This window comes from Gouania willdenowi, chromosome 24 (genome assembly GCF_900634775.1).
Source record: "Gouania willdenowi chromosome 24, fGouWil2.1, whole genome shotgun sequence".
Lineage (NCBI taxonomy): Eukaryota > Metazoa > Chordata > Actinopteri > Blenniiformes > Gobiesocidae > Gouania > Gouania willdenowi.
In genome coordinates this window covers 21,226,843-21,246,372 of record NC_041066.1, presented here as the reverse complement: position 1 = coordinate 21,246,372, position 19,530 = coordinate 21,226,843, and the positions used below count along the sequence as shown (strand labels likewise).

Here is a 19,530-nt window from a genome sequence, read left to right as displayed (position 1 = left end):
GTTGAGATCAGAAAGAGTGTGTGTAAATTCACCTTTACAGGAGCTGTGCAGAGAAAAAAAAAAACACTGATTATTTCCAACGATCAACCTCACATCATGGATACAGCAATATGTGCGAGCACACAAACAGAATTCAAAATGTGCTTTCCCTTTTTAGACATTCCAGCTGAATGTCATTAATGTGCACTACACTGAAATGTAATAGAAAGAAGACTTATTATATCAGCTCACTTTTCATTCATACGCCCCTGCTGTGAGATCTTCTTCCTCTTCAGTTCTCATAAAATGAGGCTCAGTGTGGGAGCAGCGCGCTAAAATAAGTGGTATTCAGATTTTTCAACAGCCTGCACCTGACAGCAAACACACTGCAGACGCCCACTTCACAATGTGTCACGTCGTGTCTTGATTTGCAGCACACCAATGCGTTTGATCTTTCCACAGGCAGGGATGACAACCTGCGGATCTGGGAGATTTTCAGTGGTGAAGGTGAAGAGAGCCATGAAAACTCCACACTAATGAACATGTGTTATTGCACAGGTTCCGACGTCTTTGTTAAATCTGTGATGTTTTCATAAAGTTACATCTGAGAAAAACTCTGTAACGTAGTTTGCATAATTGCAGTGATATATTTTTGAAGCTTTATTTTGCAAAGCAAAGATTTCAAATGTGCCACGAGCAACAATTAACCACCAGAGGAGAGATGAATCAGTGCGTTCCCTTTGTATATACTCATGAGCCATCTGTTTAGCACTTACAGCAACCTATCACTTTACATCGCACAGCGTGGGTGTGTGGGAACGTATCCCAGCGTGCACCAGGGCTATTGTGTTCTACATTCACAAATGAGTGAAGGCATTTTCATTTATGGTCAGGAATACTTTAAAATGTATTGTTATGGATTAATGTGAAATCCTTAAGAGATAAAGCCAGGGGTGGACCAGGACAAAACTTCAGCGTTGGTATTTTGGCCGTTTTGCTACTTTGAAGGTGTGTTATCTGAAAAATATAGCCTTCCATCCATGTTCCGAAATGGTTGTTTATGTCTTTATCCCTAACAGTTGGTTAGAGTCGTAAATGTTAGAGACAGGGTTCAATTTCCAATAAAAAAAGGACCAAGTGTTAAATACCAACGAGACTTGCTGAGGCCATAAAGGAAAACCTAAGTAGATGATTGAGTTTGAACAGATCCAAATGTAACAGTCCACAGAAGAACACAATGATGTGTGTGTGGCAGGGCATCAATTTGATATTTAATATTCTTAACAAACAAAATACTGATAATGCTGCATGACCTGTTGTTTAATGGATCTTACATCTTACTCGTGTTCTGAGCACAAGTTGTTGAGCATGGGCTCTGACCGTTGAGAGGTGTTTGTGTTCTGATGATGCAACGCACTCTCCAGCAACCCCACTATTGACCGATCAAAGGACAGTGATGGAGTTGTGTGAGGCTGACGGCCCTCAGGTCAAACATCTTTGGGTCAAAACTCAAATGTTACCCAACGACATAGTTGTCCAGCGGTGTCTCTTATACGCTGACCCAAGGTCTGCAAGAAAGAGATTTGAAAACAAAGGCATCACTTGACAAATTTATGTTCATCAGCACATAAGAACAACCTTTAACATTCTCCTGTCTGATCAACTCTGATTTCTTATTGTAACAAAATGAGAGGGCACAACCTGAAGTAGGTTTGTTTGAAAAATGCTTAAAAACACTCGACTTTAGCCTCAAAAAATAAATTCAGAAGGACATTTTTCTCAGGGACTCAAATTATGTGATAAACAATGCAATCAGAGACAAAAAAACACTGGTATAAATCATTTATTTACCTTTTGAGAGTAGAGATATATAATAAAGTAACCATTGTGTTCTTTTCAAGAAGAGAGACGTGAGTACATTAGAGAACTGGATGGTTTTTTGAGTCTGTCAACAACATAGAACTTTATGTCATGTTTGTTTTTTGTTTGAATCTTTGCTTGGTTTCACCTTTGTCCTTCTATACGTGATCAGAAACTAGATTGCTGCTCATGCAGTTTACAATTCATGTACGTCTTCTAAGATATACAGCATATAGCAAAGTCTTGGGTATCGTCTTCAACTTAATACTGCAAGCCATTGTGCTGCACTCACTTTACTTACCTCTAATGCATGACAATAGCTCCTCATACACAAAAATACAAGTGTCCTGAATACTTTGCACAGTGTACAGTGCATAATGCTCTACACCGACATTGTCACAACACTAGAAATGAAGGACTGGCATTTATTTGAAATAGATTTTTAAGAGATATAAGACTGAGTGCAATGAAGTTCTCCAGCAAGTTTAAAACCTAGTTTTTTGTTTTTTTATGCTTTTCCTCGACAGTGAATGCATACCTTAGTTTAATGATTCTTCACATTTACACATCAGCAGGATTGTTAATCTTGCCCATGAAGAGAATGCTATCAGTTACGCTTTCCAGTATAAAAACCAAAAAAGGTCTGTTGACTCTGACAGTTGGTGGCAAACTGTGCAACGTGAACTCCACTACGGTGGAAGCTGCTGCTTCTGTTCCCTTCTCTGTCACGCTCAGCGTAGCCCTGTGGGATACCTGAGAACGTAAGTGCAACACGTAGTTAGAGGAGCAGCTAAATAAACGCTCTTTATTTTAACTACCATCCACTTCTGAAAAAAGGTTTACCCACCTTTGATAATTTGATTTTGACCTTGTTGGAAATGCCAGAGAAGTCCGCGGTGTTCTCAAATGCTTTGGTCATACCCATTTCTTTCAGAATCTCCTTCAGGGAAGCGTCAGCCGAAACGAAAAACTTTGGCATTATAAGTTCCACATACCTTGAAATGACAGAAAAATAGCACTGATTTGGATTTGGGACTCAATATGATTGTTGCAGATAAATTATGTGATCAAAACAAACAGCGAATAAATATATGGTGGAGTTAGAGTTAATTCATTGGTGGTGGGATTTGGACTTGATGACCTGGTGCCAAATATTAAGTACTGTGACATGACCATTCTCAGATCACTGAGCTTGCAGACCAGTCAAGATGAAGACTATTGGAGGACTTCACTACCAAATTTGTGTAGTGATAAATCATGCATCTTTATATATATTCTTATTCTGCAAGCCAATAAGTCTTTTTCTTGAAATGTTTGTGCTTCATAATGCCCATGACTCACAAAAAGCTAGTTCCTGGCCCACTTTTGGGTCTGACCCAGTTGAGAACCACAGCGTTATAAAAACCATCAATTGTAATTGTAATTGTAATTTGGTGCTGGGTTTGGAATTTAAAGAATAGATGTGGTTAATTGTGTCTTACCTGGTAGAGACCGACTTTCTCCAGTGTCTGATGGAGTCCCTGCTGATGAGGTTTTCCACCTCCTTCATCTTCCCTTCTTTAGGGAGGACGACCATCATGGTGGAATTGCCCTTGTATGGCAGCATGATGACGGTGGTGTGGTTGCCGTTATCCCAGTAGGCTTTGTAGTGTCCAGTCCTCTTCATCATGTCGATTGTGACTTTGGTGGTGGTGTTGACGTGGAAGTTTGCTTTCCTGGTATCATCCTGGTTGAAGGGTTTCTGCCAAAGTCCTGTAAGATGTTGAATGCAATCACTACTTAACATGCATGTTGGATGTAAATAAAAAATGGTTTCGGAATATATTTTTTGGCAAGTTATTGAGAGATATCACACATTTTGTATTTCAACTCCATTCTATTTTTACACAATTTAGAGTCAAATGCTTCAAAATTCAAATAAAGCTAAACATGTTTTAAGTCACCATATACCAAATTTTCTGAAGGTACATATTCTATTTGAAGCATTGTTTGCATTACTTTTAAAACCAGACTAAACAATTTGCAAAATAGAACATTACAGCTATGCTAGTTACCTACTGCCACCTACGGGCATGGAGGGGAGTTTTTAGCCAGCCTAGTTTGCTATAGCACTGATGCTAACTATAGCAAAAACTAAATATTTTCAAGTTATTAAATGTTCAGTTCTTAAAGAACTGCATTCAAACAAGTTGAGTGAAGTAAGCAAAAACTTTTTTCAACATGGAAATCATTCTCTATGATGTAAAAATACAGGTTAATACTTTATTAGTTAACTGTGTTGTTAGTGAAAATTTGTAAGTTGAAGTGATTGGTTCATAAGGGTTTTTTATATAGTTTTGTCTCTCCGAATGATAAATGAGTCCAAGATGTACCATTAGGTGGATCATGACATGCATCACGAAGGCTCAAAATAAGACACAAGTTTGGCCATTTGTTTCTTACCTTTGAAGTAGACGTAGTTCATGAGCACCATGGTCATATTGGTGTCTAAATCCTTCACCATGTCTTTGATCTTGTTCCGGGTCTTGTTTGCGATGTGTGCGTTGATCTCGGCCACAGCCTCAGCACGTCTATCCATGTTCACGTTAAAGATTTCACCTGAGTAGTAAGATCTGATGTCGGTCAGAAACTTCTCCATGGGACTGAAGCCCGAGCGCACGGCGAGCGCATTGCCAACATCCAGCTTCAGGTTATCCCTACTATATCCGTGCATGAAAAGGTTTCCATAGGCTTCATTGACCTGAGTCTGGTTGAGTGCGCTGTAGCCCAGGCTGGAGAACACTTGCTGTTGGGTGTCACCCCGAGCACCGGTGGACACCATGGACAGAGCAGTGGAGATACCCAGAGGTGAGTAGAAGATGTTCTTCCCAGCAGGAGTTCTAGTATTCAAGCTTTTATAAAGTGCAAAGGCAAAGTCAGCATTGGGAGAGGAGAGTATCTTGTAGCTTGGCTTATTCTCTTCATGTTGGTGATGGTCTGCCCAGACTACAGAAACCATTACTGCTACAAGTGCCCAACTTTGATAGACACCATACATCTTTGCCATCTGTTCATACGGAAGGAAAGTCATTGGAGAAAAGGTTAAAATCTCCCCATAATACACTGCATCGCTGTTCTTTTTTATGACCTCCAAAGTAATGTTCTTTAAAACCAACAAAATAGTTCTCCATCCTTACTTATTACTATTGCAACAACACATCATCAGTAGGGTAAAACTAACCTGTCTCGCAACAATATAAAAAGACTGAATCATATTTAGAGAAAGCCGAGTCTTACCATGAATGCTTCCTTTCATGCAGTTAACAGGAACTTTCCCATTATACACATATATAGTCGACTTACGTACTAGCCTATTAATCATTAACATTGAGCGCAAGGGAAATTACCTTTGCTCATCCAAAACCACTCAGTCAAGAGATATGAGAAAAATTAAATACAAGGTTGTGACTAGATTTGAAGAAAGAAAACGGAATCATGTCCAAACGTCTTTTAAATGTCTTTACATTCTCCATTTGTGCTGAAATATCTTTCTAAAAACTTTCACTTTGCCACAGTATGTTACAGAGAATGCAAAACTGTTTTGTTGGGGGACAGAACAATGTGTGTATGCACTAGTGTTTACTCAGATTTTTGGCTGCAAAATGGTAAATGGGCTTGACTTGTATAGTGTTTTATTTCCCACAGAAGTAGCTTTACAATATCAACCACATTCACCCCCACATTTATTCATGCATTCATTCGTGCCACTCTTGAACAAGATCCCAAGGTACTTAGAGTGGAGTAGAGTAACTTTATTGATCCTGCAGTGGTGAAATTTACTGTCATTACAGCTCAGATAAAGTGCAAGAAAAAAAAACAACAGAAGGCAACACTCACAATACCCAAAATTGTGCAAGGAAGGAGATAAAATATGATAATACAACAATAGAGGTTATATATAAATACAAATAGAAAAATGATATAATATATAAAATAATATAAAGTAAACAATACATAATATAATATACTGACTCTCATCCCAGCTCCCACTCACTTGGCCGTCCGAGCTTTGCAATAACTGTTTATTCTTTATATTACATCTATGGAGTAAAACTTGAGGGTCAGACCCATAAACCTAAGAATTTCTTAGATCTTGTTGAATTCAATCATTTGGATGTATTTTGCAATGTTTCAGTAAGCCATTACGTTACTAAGGAGACTAATTCATTCCTAAATCCTCTATTTTCAGTCCATTTTTATGATGTTTTGTGCTTTCATGGTGTAGATTAATTTCCATTCATCTCTCTTTCATAGGTGTAGTTAATACCAAGGATACAGGGAACAGAGTATGCCAGCTGATTAATTGTGTGAGAACGGGTTCACCATAGACACTTCATTGATCTGATACAAAGATGTGATTATATAATAATGAAATTATTTCCTTTTTTTATTTACACTATAAACGTTACTACCTTTTTTATTTATTTATATACCAGCATTCAATATCTTAAAATGTCTTAGACTTCATACTGCAACAGCCTAAGGGAATGTTGGAGCATACTGTATTCAGTATATGACGCAATTGGTCCAATTGGATTATTGAACCAATTTATCTTTTTTCCTACGCTCTAAAACAGATTCAAATCCACCCAGAACCAGAATATGGTTTACATAGTTTCCCTAAGAAACTTGTTTTTCTCTGGTTCTCCAGTTTACACGGATAGTCTCTAAAAGGACCATATGAGGAAGTGTTTGAGTTTGTCTTGTTCTGTATGATAGATCCAAGATAATTACGATGAAGTTAAGTCGACATCGAGGACATGAATGAACGATCCAGATTTCGTACATTGGTGATTAACTCTCACTGGATCGAGCAAGTCAATAAACTAAAGGATGACTCAGCAATTATTAATCAACAAAGATTACTACGATATGTGTTTAGGTGAGGTGATCTTTGCTCATACTACACAACTGAGTCAATGCCATGCTTTGTTAGCATCTTGTGTTCACGAAGGGACAAATTTAGCAAAATTCTAAGATATTAATATAATTCTCTCAGACATTTTAGTAAAACCTATCAAACAACATACTTATGCACATATTTATTTTCAAACACTAAATTAACCATGACCATAAAAACACATTAATAGTACCCAGTGTGTAAGAAAAAGGCAGGCAGTGTAGAAGTAAAGGTTTTAACATCTTTGTAAAACAATTGATAGACAAGGAGAGAATATCCAATCAAATACATTTTTGGTAACATCTTACTCGGTTTCTTACAACCGTTATTGTGACACTAGAAATTTTTAAAGGTAGAAACGTAAGGGTTTTATGGAAGTACAACTGCATTTTAGAGTTTGCTCAAATCCCAAACCTAATAAAACTTGGTGAATATAACCAATAAATGTTCAAATAAATAACAATGATTTATGCCTTCCATGAATTCCACAGTAAAACAGCTCCATTGGTGTGTTTGGGATGTGTTTAGTGCTTGTTCAGCCTGAGGATGGAGGTCCCTCAGCCATGCTTTACCAGCTTCACATTACAGCAGAGTTCTTTACTAGTCCTCTGACAGACAGTTTATACTAGTAGCCTGTTTTCTACTTTACTTCTCAGGAAAATCAAGGGTTCAGGTCCAGCAGTGTTTGGATTAACAAGTTATTTTGTAATGCATTACAATAATATGTTGATGTACTAGCCGTTGGACATGACTAGTAGTCAAAAATGGGTCTTCATTGTGATACTCTCTTGAATGAATCCCTTCACATGGGAAATTTCTCACCATTACTCTTTTGTTTAGAAAGATCATTGTGAACTTGTACCCAAAACCATTGTGTGTTGGTTCAATCAGTGTCTTATATCAGTGGAGTGGGAATTATTTATTGGCAATGCTGATAGTTGTTAGGATACTGACACATTTAGGGTTGTTCCATCACATTTATTTTGTATCCAAGTAGAAAACTAAGCTGAAACGGTAAACGTTGAAGGTCTTTATTCACTTTATTCCGAGAGCATGTTAAAGCAGTAAAAGGACAACAGGCACTCCTCTTGGCACCGAACTGCAGACACTGATATGTATTCAAGCATACAAAATCAACCAAATTCCAAATACTCAAATATTTCTCTCATTTTGAGAAGGAAAGTTTGTGTAATTCATCCTGCCAGTCTCTACTGTTCCCATTTGCCAAAACTCAACAGTATCTTTAGATCCTAGATCATCTACTGGGAAGTGTACAGAGAAGCACTAAAGCCCTCAGAGACAGCTTTACATGGGTGTGGGGTTGTTGACCTTGCCCATGAAGAGGAGGTTCCTTGTTGTAGTCTCACAGATGAAGACCAAAAAAGGTCTGTCCAGTTTGATGTCTACTGGCATGCTCATGGGCATGATCTCAATGGTGGTGGCAGCAGCCGCCTCGGTCCCTGTTTCATCCACACTCAGCATAGCCTTTTGGGACACCTGAGGAGGAAGAAGGGGGGAAAAAGGGTCACTTATTGACATGATAAGAACATACCATCTTGGTGTCAGGAGTTTTGACTCTACCTTAGACACTTTCAGCTTTATCGCTTCAGAGATGCCCGAAAAATCTGCTTTATTATCAAAAGCATCAACGATTCCCATTTCTATGAGGGGTTTTTTCAAAGAGGCCTCAGCAGATATGGAAAATTTGGGTAGATAAATTTTGACATTACTGCGGGAAAGAAAAAATACACAATTAGCATCAGTAATGGTGAAAAATACCCAAACACTTTTCAAGAAATGTGTTGTTTTAAGGATTCATAACAAGAAATATAAGGAAAAGATAGGGTTTTTTGTCTTACTTCCTGAAGAGTGCGTCATGCCAATGCATCATGTGATCCCAAGTCATGTGCTCCTCCACCTCCTTCATTTTTCCCTCATCAGGCAGAACAATCATCATGGAGGAATTGCCCTTGTAGGGCATCCTGATGATGGTGGTGTGGTTTTCGTGGTCATGGTAGTGGTCATAACGGCCCGTTCTCCTCATCATGTCGACTTGTACTTTGGTATTCTCATCCACATGGAAATCTGCCTTTGTTGTGATGTTGCCATCAAAGGGGTTCTCCCATTCTCCTGTATGAGATGGGGGTAGAGTAAAAATACTTATAGAGACATCTGCGCTATGACTGACTTGTATCGCCAAATATGGCAAAGATAAGTGTGTGGATTGTATGAATTGGGTGTGCATTGTGTTTTTGTACTTGTTGCTTTGTGTTCCCACCTCTGAATGAGATGTAGTTGATCAGCACCATTGCCATTTCAGGGTCTAAGTCTTTTATCATATCGTTGATCTTGTTGTGCGTCTTTTTGGCAATGAATTCGTTAATCTCAGCTGCAGCCTCTTCGGGTTTGGCAAAGTCGACTCTGAAGAGTTCTGCATGGTAAATGTTCTTCACGTCATTCATGAACTGCTCCACAGGATCAAAGCCAGTACGCAGGGCAACAGCGTTGCCAACATCCAGCTGATGGTTTTGTCCAATCACGTGAAGAAGATGGTGGTAGCCCTCGTTGACTACTGTCTGATTGAAGGCATCGTAGTTCAAGGTGGAGAACATCTGTTTGTGGGTTTCTTCATGAGCACCCACTGCTAGCATGGACAGGGCGGTGGAGATGCCCAGAGGTGAGAAGAAGATGTTCTTCCCTGCAGCAGCATCGGCATTTAGCTTTTTGTAGAGGGAAAAGGCAAAATTGGCATTTGGAGTAGAGAGTTTGATGCAACTCATTGGCTCCTCATGGTCTTTTCCATTGTGGCTGTGGTCTTCGTGGTGGTGGTGGTGGTCAGCCAAAGCTAAAGCAAGCAGCAGTGCTGCAACACAGCTTGCAAGGAGACGCATCTTTAATCTGTCCCAGAGAGATAACCACTTCACATCAAACCTTTTCTTTTATACATTGCAAAATGAAATTACTCAACAGATTTACCTTTTATGCATGCACTTACCTTCAAAGTCCACTTTGCTGCAGAAAGTTTGTCAGAGAATGTATCCTTATATACACATGCTGCAGGAGTCAGCTGACAGAGTAGTCAAAAATTAACCCGGAGCAGAACCTGTCCTCTATTCAGTGCTAGGAATACCTGGCTGAGCTATCACCACTGATGCAACACAATTCAAACCACATAAGAAATGGGTAAAAGATCGCTGATGGACAGAAATGCTCCATTATCTGCAAACACGTCTGTGTGTTTTCAGCCTTACACATCGCTGTGCAAACACACAAAACCTAGCTTGCATGCTTTTTGAAGACTGTTCCTCATTGACCGTTCAGTGGGAGATGAAAGTGGCATCTACAGTTATTTGATCCTGATACTGCACAGATGTGATTTAACTGCAAACAGCTAATTTACAGCTGTCTGTGAACAAGTTGAAGGAAGTGATTTTATGATCACTTTTCTGGATAATGACTAATGTAGCTCTGGAAACAAGATAACACCATCAATTTTCTCATAAATATTGATGTCCAATATTTAAGTTTTTGCCTGAACTGTTGAACATAAGCTCCAAATCTGATACCAACAAACAAAGACTTTTTCTACCTCAAAATTAATTTGAGCTCACATCATCAACCTACTATTCAGGCATTAGTGTCAGTTATTTATTACGAGTGCAGTGCCCGTAGGAAGTATGACTTGCTATAGAAAAGTGGGAGGTTTAATATTTAGCACTGTAATATAGGCTAGCATACATCTGCAGCTTGCTGAGAGAGATAGAAAGGTGTGCGCGTGTGTGTGTGTGTGCGTGCGTGCGTGCGTGCGTGTGTGTGTGGCTAGTCAACTAAATTAACTCTGCAGAGATATTTGAGGAACACACACTCAGCTCAGACAGACACAAAGACAGACAGAGGTTACTTGCTTTATTGATAGATAGATAGATAGATAGATAGATAGATAGATAGATAGATAGATAGATAGATAGATAGATAGATAGATAGATAGATAGATAGATAATGTATTATTACATATAGGACATTTAGTATAAGGACATATAATCATAGTATGTCAAAAATAAAAACCTTGAATACTAATTCACATCAACAGTACCCATTAGATAACACTTATTACTATCATTTTGCAGCTCAGCTCGTGTGGCTAATTGATGTCCTAACCTAGTCTCTGTTGATTGTCTCCTGTTGGGTCTCACCCAGTTTGTAGTAGCTACTCACAAATGGGACTCGCTGAGTCAGAAGGACCTTACCTGATTAATTGGCTGACATTTCTGTTACTTGTGATAGATCTGCTGTCCCATTCATCAAACCCTCCTCCATTCATCATTTTCTGAATGAGCTAAATATCGCCACAAGATCACGGCGTGCCTATGTGACTAAAGCAAAAATTAGCTGAAGTCGCAAAGCTTCTATGTCCTGCTAACAATGTGAAAATGTGAAAGTCTTTTATAAGCCCTTTCTTATTGTGTTGGCAAATAGGCCTCATATGAAGCAATTTCCAATAACTGCGTAAGACGATAAAGAGATGTTAGCAGAGAAAATGGTTTCCGAGTGCGAAGAGGGAAAAAAATCATAGAAGAGAAAATGCTTTTGTAATGGAAGAAAAGTGTTTTATGTTTTTTGCAGAGATAGCATTGATTCAGTCACAAGGATAAATTACTACCATTTAAGTGTCTTTTGACAATTTTGCAAAGATGGCAAAATAAACTATGAATTATTCTGTAATGTTTGAAAAAGCAAAATCCCATTGGTAAGTCAAAATAGGAAATGCCATTTTCTCTGTAAAGAACTTGTGGAGACACTCACTCATAATGTTCAGACTCTGCGTGATTGTTCAGTTTTGCATCAATAGGGAAGAGAGAGAAAAAACGGATTAAAAGTAGATTGTGAAGTCCCTTGCCGTCTAGACATCTGTGGGTTCAATTTTGTTTCTGATGAGCATGACGAGGCATTGAAAGTCACTAGAGATAATGAACAAGAACAGTCTGCCAAAGGTCATTCATGAGGAGACTGAGAAGTCCAGTGTTTAGTCAACTCTACCCTTGTATTGGGACTTGAACTCTTCTACCTCCTGCATAACCCCCTGAGGAGGCTTTAGAATGATGATTAAGGAAACATTCCAGTAGTATCAATAAAGTAAAGTAAGTGAAAGGGAAAAACAAATGCATTTTTACTTCAATTCTGGATCTTCTGTCTTCAGTCAGATTATGGTTATAGACTCAATTACCTTTGTGATAGCAATGTTTCAGTCATGTTTTAACAGGTTTTTAATATCACTTGTGTTTCCAATCAACAAACGATGTGCAAAGTCTTTCAGAAACACTTTGAAAAGAAACTTTTCTGAAAAATGCCATTCCTTGGATGTGACGTAAAGACGTTGATTCTGTAAACAAACCATGTTCTGTAGGTCAACAATGTTTCAAAAGTAAATAACATAGCTAGTAACTATGATGAACTGGATGAAACTGGGTGAAATACTCGTGAGGAAATTGAGTGTAACATTCTAGTGATTCTGAGGAAGAAAATGCTACCTAATACATGCGTGACTGTAGTGTTAATGTAGTAATAATACATGGTCCTTATGCGAGCATCAGTTTATGATCAAGATCCAAGTAACTGAATATCAGACTGCCAAAATCTGGATCAAAGACAACCCTGCATCACAACCAGTCCGTAATGGAGCCCACTTGGCGCTGGCCATATGCATTTCTGTCTATAGATAGATAATGCATTTGCATAGGGCCCCAGGAGCTACAGCGGGGCTCCAAAGTTGAGTCCGAGGCCTGATCTTTTTCCAAAGTTGCGCAGTGTGTGTCATTAGGTATTGTGAAAATGATTGACAGATAACTTTAATCAAGAAGTTCGACCATTGCAAAGAATCTCCATCGAGTTACGCAATAACTAGGCTCCCCAAAAAGCATCTTGCATAAGGTCCCCGCAACCATGTTGCATTCACTGCAAGCACTGTTTTACAAAGCATCTTAATTAAGTGAAAATTTATAGATTTTTTGAAAATGAAGTTTACCTCGTGATCAGAAAGTAGCGGCTAGACGAATAATATGGATCAATCGTTTATTCCCATGTGAGTTTGCTACTTTGAGACACTATCCTTCTTTAATTAGAGAATACTTTTGGGATGAGCAACAGTTTGCTCTGTAATATTGCAGAGAAGCATGCTGAGTGAGAAACTGTAGTAACAGAGTCCTCTGGAGGATTTCTAAATTGTACGGTTTGCTGAGTTAAAAGTCAGGGGTGAGGGGTGTGATTCTGTCTTCCTCTGAAAACAACAATCAATGTGTTCATGGATTTTCTCTAAGCTGTCTTGTAACAACTTGTTGGAACCCATACCGCATGCTTTCATGCAATGATTTTGAGATGGCCGTAATTATTGCTGATTTGGAAACTGCTCCATATCATTTATCTTCCTACCAAACACCAAATAGATCAAGTAGATACTGATGCATGGAGAGAAGTGTGAGAGGGGTTGTTAACACTGGACTCAGGAGTAAATGTAGACAATAAATGAAAAGCATACTTTTTTTTAATAATTTCACATATTCCATGAACGTATCAACAATAAAGTTGTAAAGTAAAAAGGCTTTTCAGTTGTACAGTAATGAGCATGATTTTCAAACAAATGAAAAACTTTTCTTGTCAACTCAAACACAACCAAATGAGAAAATGCATATTAGTTGAGTATTAGCATGAAGGCTCTGAGTGGATAAATTTGTTCACGTATATAGTTGATTATCAAAATAAAACAAAGTAGATAATAGATTGTTCCAAAGCAGGGAAAGTAACGTTCATTCATATTGATTAATATCATACTATAAAGGACATCATTGTGTTTGCTTCGGTCAATGCTAGCAGAGGTGAAAGTAATAGATTACAAGTACTCACGTTACTGTAATTGAGTTGCTTTTATGGGTACTTGTACTTTTTTGAGTATATTTATAAATCAGTAATTTCATTTGTACTTAAGTTCATTTTTTAATGAAGTAATTTCTTACATTTCTATACCCAACCGATGCTGAGTAAATTGTTATTTTTTGTTTCAAAATGATCAACGAACATTGTGAAACTACAAAAAAATGAAATGACCAGACAACAATCAAATGCATCACATCGTAGCCGACCAATCAGATTAAACGTAATGCACCGCACCAAGACAGCATTGAATGGAGGTTATTTTCTCAGTTTTAGAGTTGATAAATGTAGCTATAAACTTAGAGCCTGGTCATTTTTTTTATTATTTTGATTTGAGTTCATTGATGTTATTTTATTTTTTAATTTTTTTAAAAAGAATTGCACATTTTGACAAACCTTTTATTTTATACAGATGCTTTTGTGGAAAATAAATTAAGTTGTGCCAAATGTAATCTCTTTTTAAGTTTATACATGAGTTGTTTACTGTATGCAAGGGAACCATGGCAAGATGTATTACCATGGGCGGGTGAAAGTAACTAGTTACTTTTACTGTATATATATATATCCTCTACGGGTCCTCTACCAGAGGCCTGGGAGCTTGAGGGTTCTGCGCAGTATCTTTGCTGTTCCTAGCACTGCACTTTTCTGGACCAAGATGTCTGATGTCTATTTCTTGGGATCTGCTGTAGCCACTCTTCCAGTTTGGGGGTCACTGCCCCGAGTGCCCCGATGACCACCATTGTCTCAGGGGCCTCTTTGCACGGTCTACACCTGGGGTCTTGTCTGGTGTGGTAGATCTGGGCCTCGATTGCTCTGGTGCTCAAGGCCTGCTCCTGTGCGGCCATGATGAGTGCCTCTGTGCTGTCCTTCAGTCCAGCTCTGTCTAGTACAATTTCCTGATATCCGCCACTTCAGTTATGTTGCAGTGGTACATCCCATGTAGGGGCTTGTCCTCCCATGATGGAACCTCCAGCACCTTATCTTCTGTTCCCCATTGACTGAGACATTCACTGAGCACGTCATCTGTTGGAGCCTTGTCCTTGATGTACTTATGGATCTTGGATGTTTCATCCTGGATAGTGGCTCTCACGCTCACTAGACCTTGGCCTCCTTCCTTACGGCTAGCGTACAGTCTCAGGGTGCTGGATATATATATATATATATATACTCTTTACACCTCAGAATGATTGCTTGTCCCAGTGATTGAAGTTTGTGTTTATTGATCTGAGGTCTGCACATAAGGTTTGTGTTCCCTAATGAAGGCCACTCACAGCCTTTCCAAATCGTTGGTCCATCTTTCTGAAGTCCTTACACTTTTTAGAAGCTCAGAACCTTTTGCAGATCAGTGACCAGATATGGTGCAGGCGTCTAGATGTGTGTGTTATCCCCACAGCAGAGGCCTGGATACCAACTGAGAATTTGAGAGCGAAAATGTTGCAATCATGCTGCTGCAGGATGCTACGCTAGGCGCTAGTTGTGATGGCTAGGCAGAGATGTAAAGAGTACTTATACATCCTACTCAAGTAGAAGTGTTACTTGATTGAAATTGTACTCAAGTACAAGTAAGTCATACATAAAATACTCAAATACAAGTAAAAATTTGCTCATTTAAATAGTACTCAGTAACAAAATAGTAACAAAAGTTACCTGTTACTTTCACCCCCCATGTTTATTTGTGGTAATAAATCTTGCCACGGTTCCCTTGCATACAGTAAACATCTCATGTGTCTACTTAGAAATGAATTCTTAAGTTATTTCCTACAAAGGCACCTGTAAAAAATTAAAGGTTTGTCAAAAATTACTTTTTTAATTATCAGGCTCTAAGTATAGCTACATTTATGAACTCTAAAACTGAGCGAAAAAAAACAGCATTAAATGTTGTTTTGCTGCCGTGCATTACATTAAATCTGATTGGTCGGCTACGATGTGATGCATTTGATTGTTGTCTGGTTATCTAATTTTTTGTAGTTTCCCAATGTCAGTTGATCATTTTAAAACAAAAAAAGATTATTAATTTACTCAGTAAAATTTCTGATTTCGAAATATACTCCAAAAGTACATGTACTCATGAAAGCAACTCAATTACAGTTACGTGAGTCCATTACTTTCACCTTTGTGGCGAGGTCACGCTAAAGCTCAAAATCCATAGTGGAGGCCTGATGCTGCCCTTGCTGACTGGCTTTTTGTTCCCTTGACATAGATTTTTGTGATTGGATTGTTTAGGTTTGCAGTTACTCAGGGACACATTACTCAGAAAACCAGTCGTCATTACTTTTTTTTCGTGCCATCCCAGCTTGATTGTACGTAAGGATCAATCCCACTCATGCTCTGGGTAATGTGTTGTTTGTGGGACTCAGTGCGGGGGTGGCGGTGGGTGTCGAAACACCATCGATCCCTGGGGCGAGCCTTTGACCCATGGGTCGAACACTAAGCAAACGCTGATGGCCTGTTTTTAGTTTCTTAGAATTGTTTCAGCACTGTATATGTGTGTGTTGGTAGACAGTGCAGCCAGTGCATACTCGTTTGTTAAACATGGTCAACATGGAGTTTGAACACTTATGCAACTGAAGAGCACGTTTTGTTTTGCTCCTCCAAGAAAAGTCTTTCATATTGTACAATAGATACACATGCTGATTTAAATATAATAGTGCAGTTTATTTCTGGCATTGCTTTGGTCTATGAATGCATCAATAACTGTTAAAATCTCCTCCTACGATAATTGGACAGTTCGTGTTGTTGTGGCGATTAATAAGAAGAAGTTGTGAAAAAATGATGACTCGTCAGAGTTCGGGCCATAGATGTTGGCGATTGTAATAGGTTTTTATTAATTGTTATATTTATTATAATGAAATATCCTTCTGGGTCTTTGACTGTGAGGTTATGGACAAATTAAATGTTATTGCGGATTAGGATTAAAACCCCTCTCTGTTTGTTATTATAATTTGATGAGAAAACATGAGTAAATTTTGATGATTTTAAATTATTTGGGTCAGAGTCAGTAAAATGCAGAGTTGGGGTCAATTACATTTTTCAATTAAAATCACGTCTTCAATTATCCATGTTCAATTACAACTCAAATATGATTAAGGTGACCAGCATTTTTTCCCAACTACAATTAAGATTAAAATGAGTATTTTCCCCCCAAAATCAATTACAATTAGTTTCTCAATTACTAAAGTTCAATTACTGAGCCTTTAATTTAAAAAAAAGCCCATAAAACACATACTTCCCTCTTGTGTTAGCGTTCTGTTAGCATCTCTTATAACAGGTCAGTTTTGTCTTAAATCAGCTGTAAAATACACTAAAAAACATTATCTATCATCTAATTCGTTTTTCCATCTCTTGGTTACCTTGTTAGGCTTCTTAATCAATGAAAATATTGGTATTGATATTTTTGATGTGGACGTCTGAGCCTGTTTTGGCCGGGCCACCAAACTCAAAAAGCCACTCACTTTGTTCTTCTTCTTCTTGTTGTTGTGTACACTAGTTATAATCGCTACTTCTCTGTTATCCCTGAACAGATCGGGCTGAAATTTGGTAGGTATAATCTATGGATGTGTACACATCGATGCTCGGGGCCCGATTTTTGATTTGGGGCCCAGGGGTGCCCCAAGGATCCCAAAATTAAAGAATAACAAAATTTGATTTCTCATTTATTTGCCACTCAAATATTACAATGGTTAGTGGTAACAAATAATTGGCACATACCAATATATAAATGAGGCCCATTACCCTGTTCGTGTCACATGGGCGCCCGGGGGCCCCATTTTTCAAATGTCTACTCCTCCGTTAATTCTTGTTATATCGGAACGCAGTTTGGTATAAATATGATGAGATGCGCGGAGCCCTTTTTTTAAAATGGGGCCCGTGGGCCCATCCCCCATTTCCGGTAATTTCCAAATGTATGGGAACATAGTCATGTGATATATAATTTCAAAGGTAATTCAACGTCGATGACGATTATGCCTCGCACAATTCCATTAGGGGCCCACCCCCCTTTTTTAGCCAATTTCCATTAAAGTAATTTTCTCATTTTTTTGTGAGTCAAATATTGTGACAGTTGGTGGTACTGCACTGACACATACCAATATATGAATGGGGCCCACTACTCCGTATGTGCCTCGGGGGCCCCATTTTTCAAATGACTACTCCTCCGTTAATGCTCGTTGAATCGCGCTGTAATTTGACATGGATATTCTATGAGCGAATATCAAGAGCCTCTCTGAGACATTTTTGAAAGGACGGGGGGGACGGGGTCCCACACCCCTTTTCCGGTAATTTCTAAATACATCGGAACATAGTCGTGTGATATATCGTTTCAAAGGCAATTCAACGTAGATTACCATTTTACGTTGCACAATTTCATTTGTTTTACTCAGTGGAACCAAGTCATTTCATTGAATTCTCGGGAATGTGGTACGTTCTATTCGGCACGGATACGTTACACGGGCTCGGCCGTAGTTCATCAGAACTTGTTTCAGTTTGTGTCAGTTTACCCTTAGATTTCTTTTTTTTTTTTTTTTTTGGCACAATGACCCTTAAGAGAACTAACAGGTAAAGTTGATATGAAACATATTTTAATAATTTTTTTTAGTACATAGGCCTATGTGTAAATCATAGAACTATAACACAGTTTCCCAGTTTTACATTTAATTACATTATAAATGACAGTTTGTATAAAATGTTCATGCCAATTACAACTACAAAGTCAATTATCTGAACTCAATACCAATTCAATTATGATTACAACAGCAACATATGTTTTCAATTATGTAAAAGGAGTTTCTTGAAATAATCATGTCCGTTTGTAATTTGGTATAATGGTTAAATATTTTCACTTTTGTTGCCTGTGAACCAGTACCCTTATATTCCTTCTCAGAAATTGTATTGACATTTGTTTTGGTTTTTTTGTTTTTTTTTTCAGGAAAGTATGTTAAGTTTAAATGTATAATTATGTAATGAATGAATGCATTCATGTGTATTATAATAAAAATCCAAGCAAAAGCCCATTCAGGAGTAAGAGATGGCGTAATGTTGTGTGGAAATGAAGACATTAAAGCATAATAACAGCGTATTTTTCACAACACAGATGATTCATTAGGAGACTGTGAAATGTCAAAGTGCTCATGTAATATTATTAAATTAATCCCATCATGCCAATGCAGCATCTAATTAAGCAGCAGGTCACAGAGGAGGCCTCGTCAGACACTAGAAAGCGTTCTAGATGTAGAAACAGTCGCTGCTCTGTTGTTGCAATGCCCCCATGTGGTTGTAAATGTCCACTGGAAGTGGAAGGAGTTACTGCAATCCTAATTTGTCCGAGCATTAAACAGAACCATGCCTAATATTGTGTGCAGAACGAGATGAGACAGCAACAAATGTGTGTAATAATGAGGATTACAGCTTTTATGTGTTTATCTGACGCTACAACTGGATTTATTACAAATGATATCTGCTGGCAGACAGAAACAAACATAATCTGCATTTTATTTTATTTCATTTTTTTGCCATGAAGGGAATTTGCAGAGACTGATAAAGAGTCTGCCCAGCCCTATAGTGTTGCTGTTTGGCTCCTTAGCAGGAAATATGTTAGTGAAGGGGGTTCAGCTGAGGTGCAGGATGAGGCAGCAGTAGAGCATGATCCACAGGACAAAGAGCAGCTCCAGCTCCAGTGGAGTTATGTCACAGACGGACGACAAAGATCGAAGAGCAAGTTCTGTCCCGGAACTGAAAAGAAAGATAAACACACAAAGGTCTGAGTTTGATTTGGGAAAAACATTCAATAAAGGAGCAAGAAAATTACAATTATTTTAATCGTGTTGTCGGGT

General features: G+C 38.3%; 3 protein-coding genes across 3 annotated transcripts in view; all 3 read right to left on the bottom strand.

The window, feature by feature from the left end:
- Positions 1–2,400: 2,400 nt before the first annotated feature.
- On the bottom strand, positions 2,401–4,837 carry LOC114458089 (alpha-1-antitrypsin homolog). The gene is made up of 4 exons (XM_028440342.1): positions 4,282–4,837; positions 3,321–3,591; positions 2,687–2,834; positions 2,401–2,592 (listed from the first exon to the last, which is right to left on the bottom strand). Exons 1-4 carry the CDS (start codon positions 4,835–4,837, stop codon positions 2,401–2,403), a joined length of 1,167 nt encoding a protein of 388 aa, XP_028296143.1.
- A 2,962-nt stretch (positions 4,838–7,799) lies between these two features.
- Positions 7,800–9,794, bottom strand: LOC114457905 (alpha-1-antitrypsin homolog). The gene is made up of 5 exons (XM_028440046.1): positions 9,774–9,794; positions 9,057–9,676; positions 8,638–8,908; positions 8,360–8,507; positions 7,800–8,275 (listed from the first exon to the last, which is right to left on the bottom strand). The coding sequence occupies exons 2-5, from the start codon at positions 9,667–9,669 to the stop codon at positions 8,084–8,086; spliced, it is 1,224 nt and encodes a 407-aa protein (XP_028295847.1). The 5' UTR covers positions 9,670–9,676; positions 9,774–9,794; the 3' UTR covers positions 7,800–8,083.
- A 9,511-nt stretch (positions 9,795–19,305) lies between these two features.
- Positions 19,306–19,530, bottom strand: part of clmnb (calmin b) — a 16,168-nt gene continuing 15,943 nt past the window's right edge. Inside the window, exon 10 of the mRNA XM_028440341.1 lies at positions 19,306–19,429. Coding sequence (XP_028296142.1) covers positions 19,306–19,429 — 124 coding nt within the window. The remainder of the gene's footprint in view (positions 19,430–19,530) is intronic.

Excerpts from the sequence above, each read along its gene's own strand:
- LOC114457905 (XM_028440046.1), bottom strand. The coding sequence starts at position 9,669 with ATGCGTCTCCTTGCAAGCTGTGTTGCAGCACTGCTGCTTGCTTTAGCT. Across the intron at positions 8,909-9,056 it reads CAACTACATCTCATTCAGAG|GAGAATGGGAGAACCCCTTT; the intron begins GTGGGAACACAA and ends CATCTCATACAG. Across the intron at positions 8,508-8,637 it reads CATGACGCACTCTTCAGGAA|TAATGTCAAAATTTATCTAC; the intron begins GTAAGACAAAAA and ends TCTTTCCCGCAG.
- LOC114458089 (XM_028440342.1), bottom strand. The coding sequence starts at position 4,837 with ATGGTTTCTGTAGTCTGGGCAGACCATCACCAACATGAAGAGAATAAG. Across the intron at positions 3,592-4,281 it reads GAACTACGTCTACTTCAAAG|GACTTTGGCAGAAACCCTTC; the intron begins GTAAGAAACAAA and ends AACATCTTACAG. Across the intron at positions 2,835-3,320 it reads AGAAAGTCGGTCTCTACCAG|GTATGTGGAACTTATAATGC; the intron begins GTAAGACACAAT and ends TGTCATTTCAAG.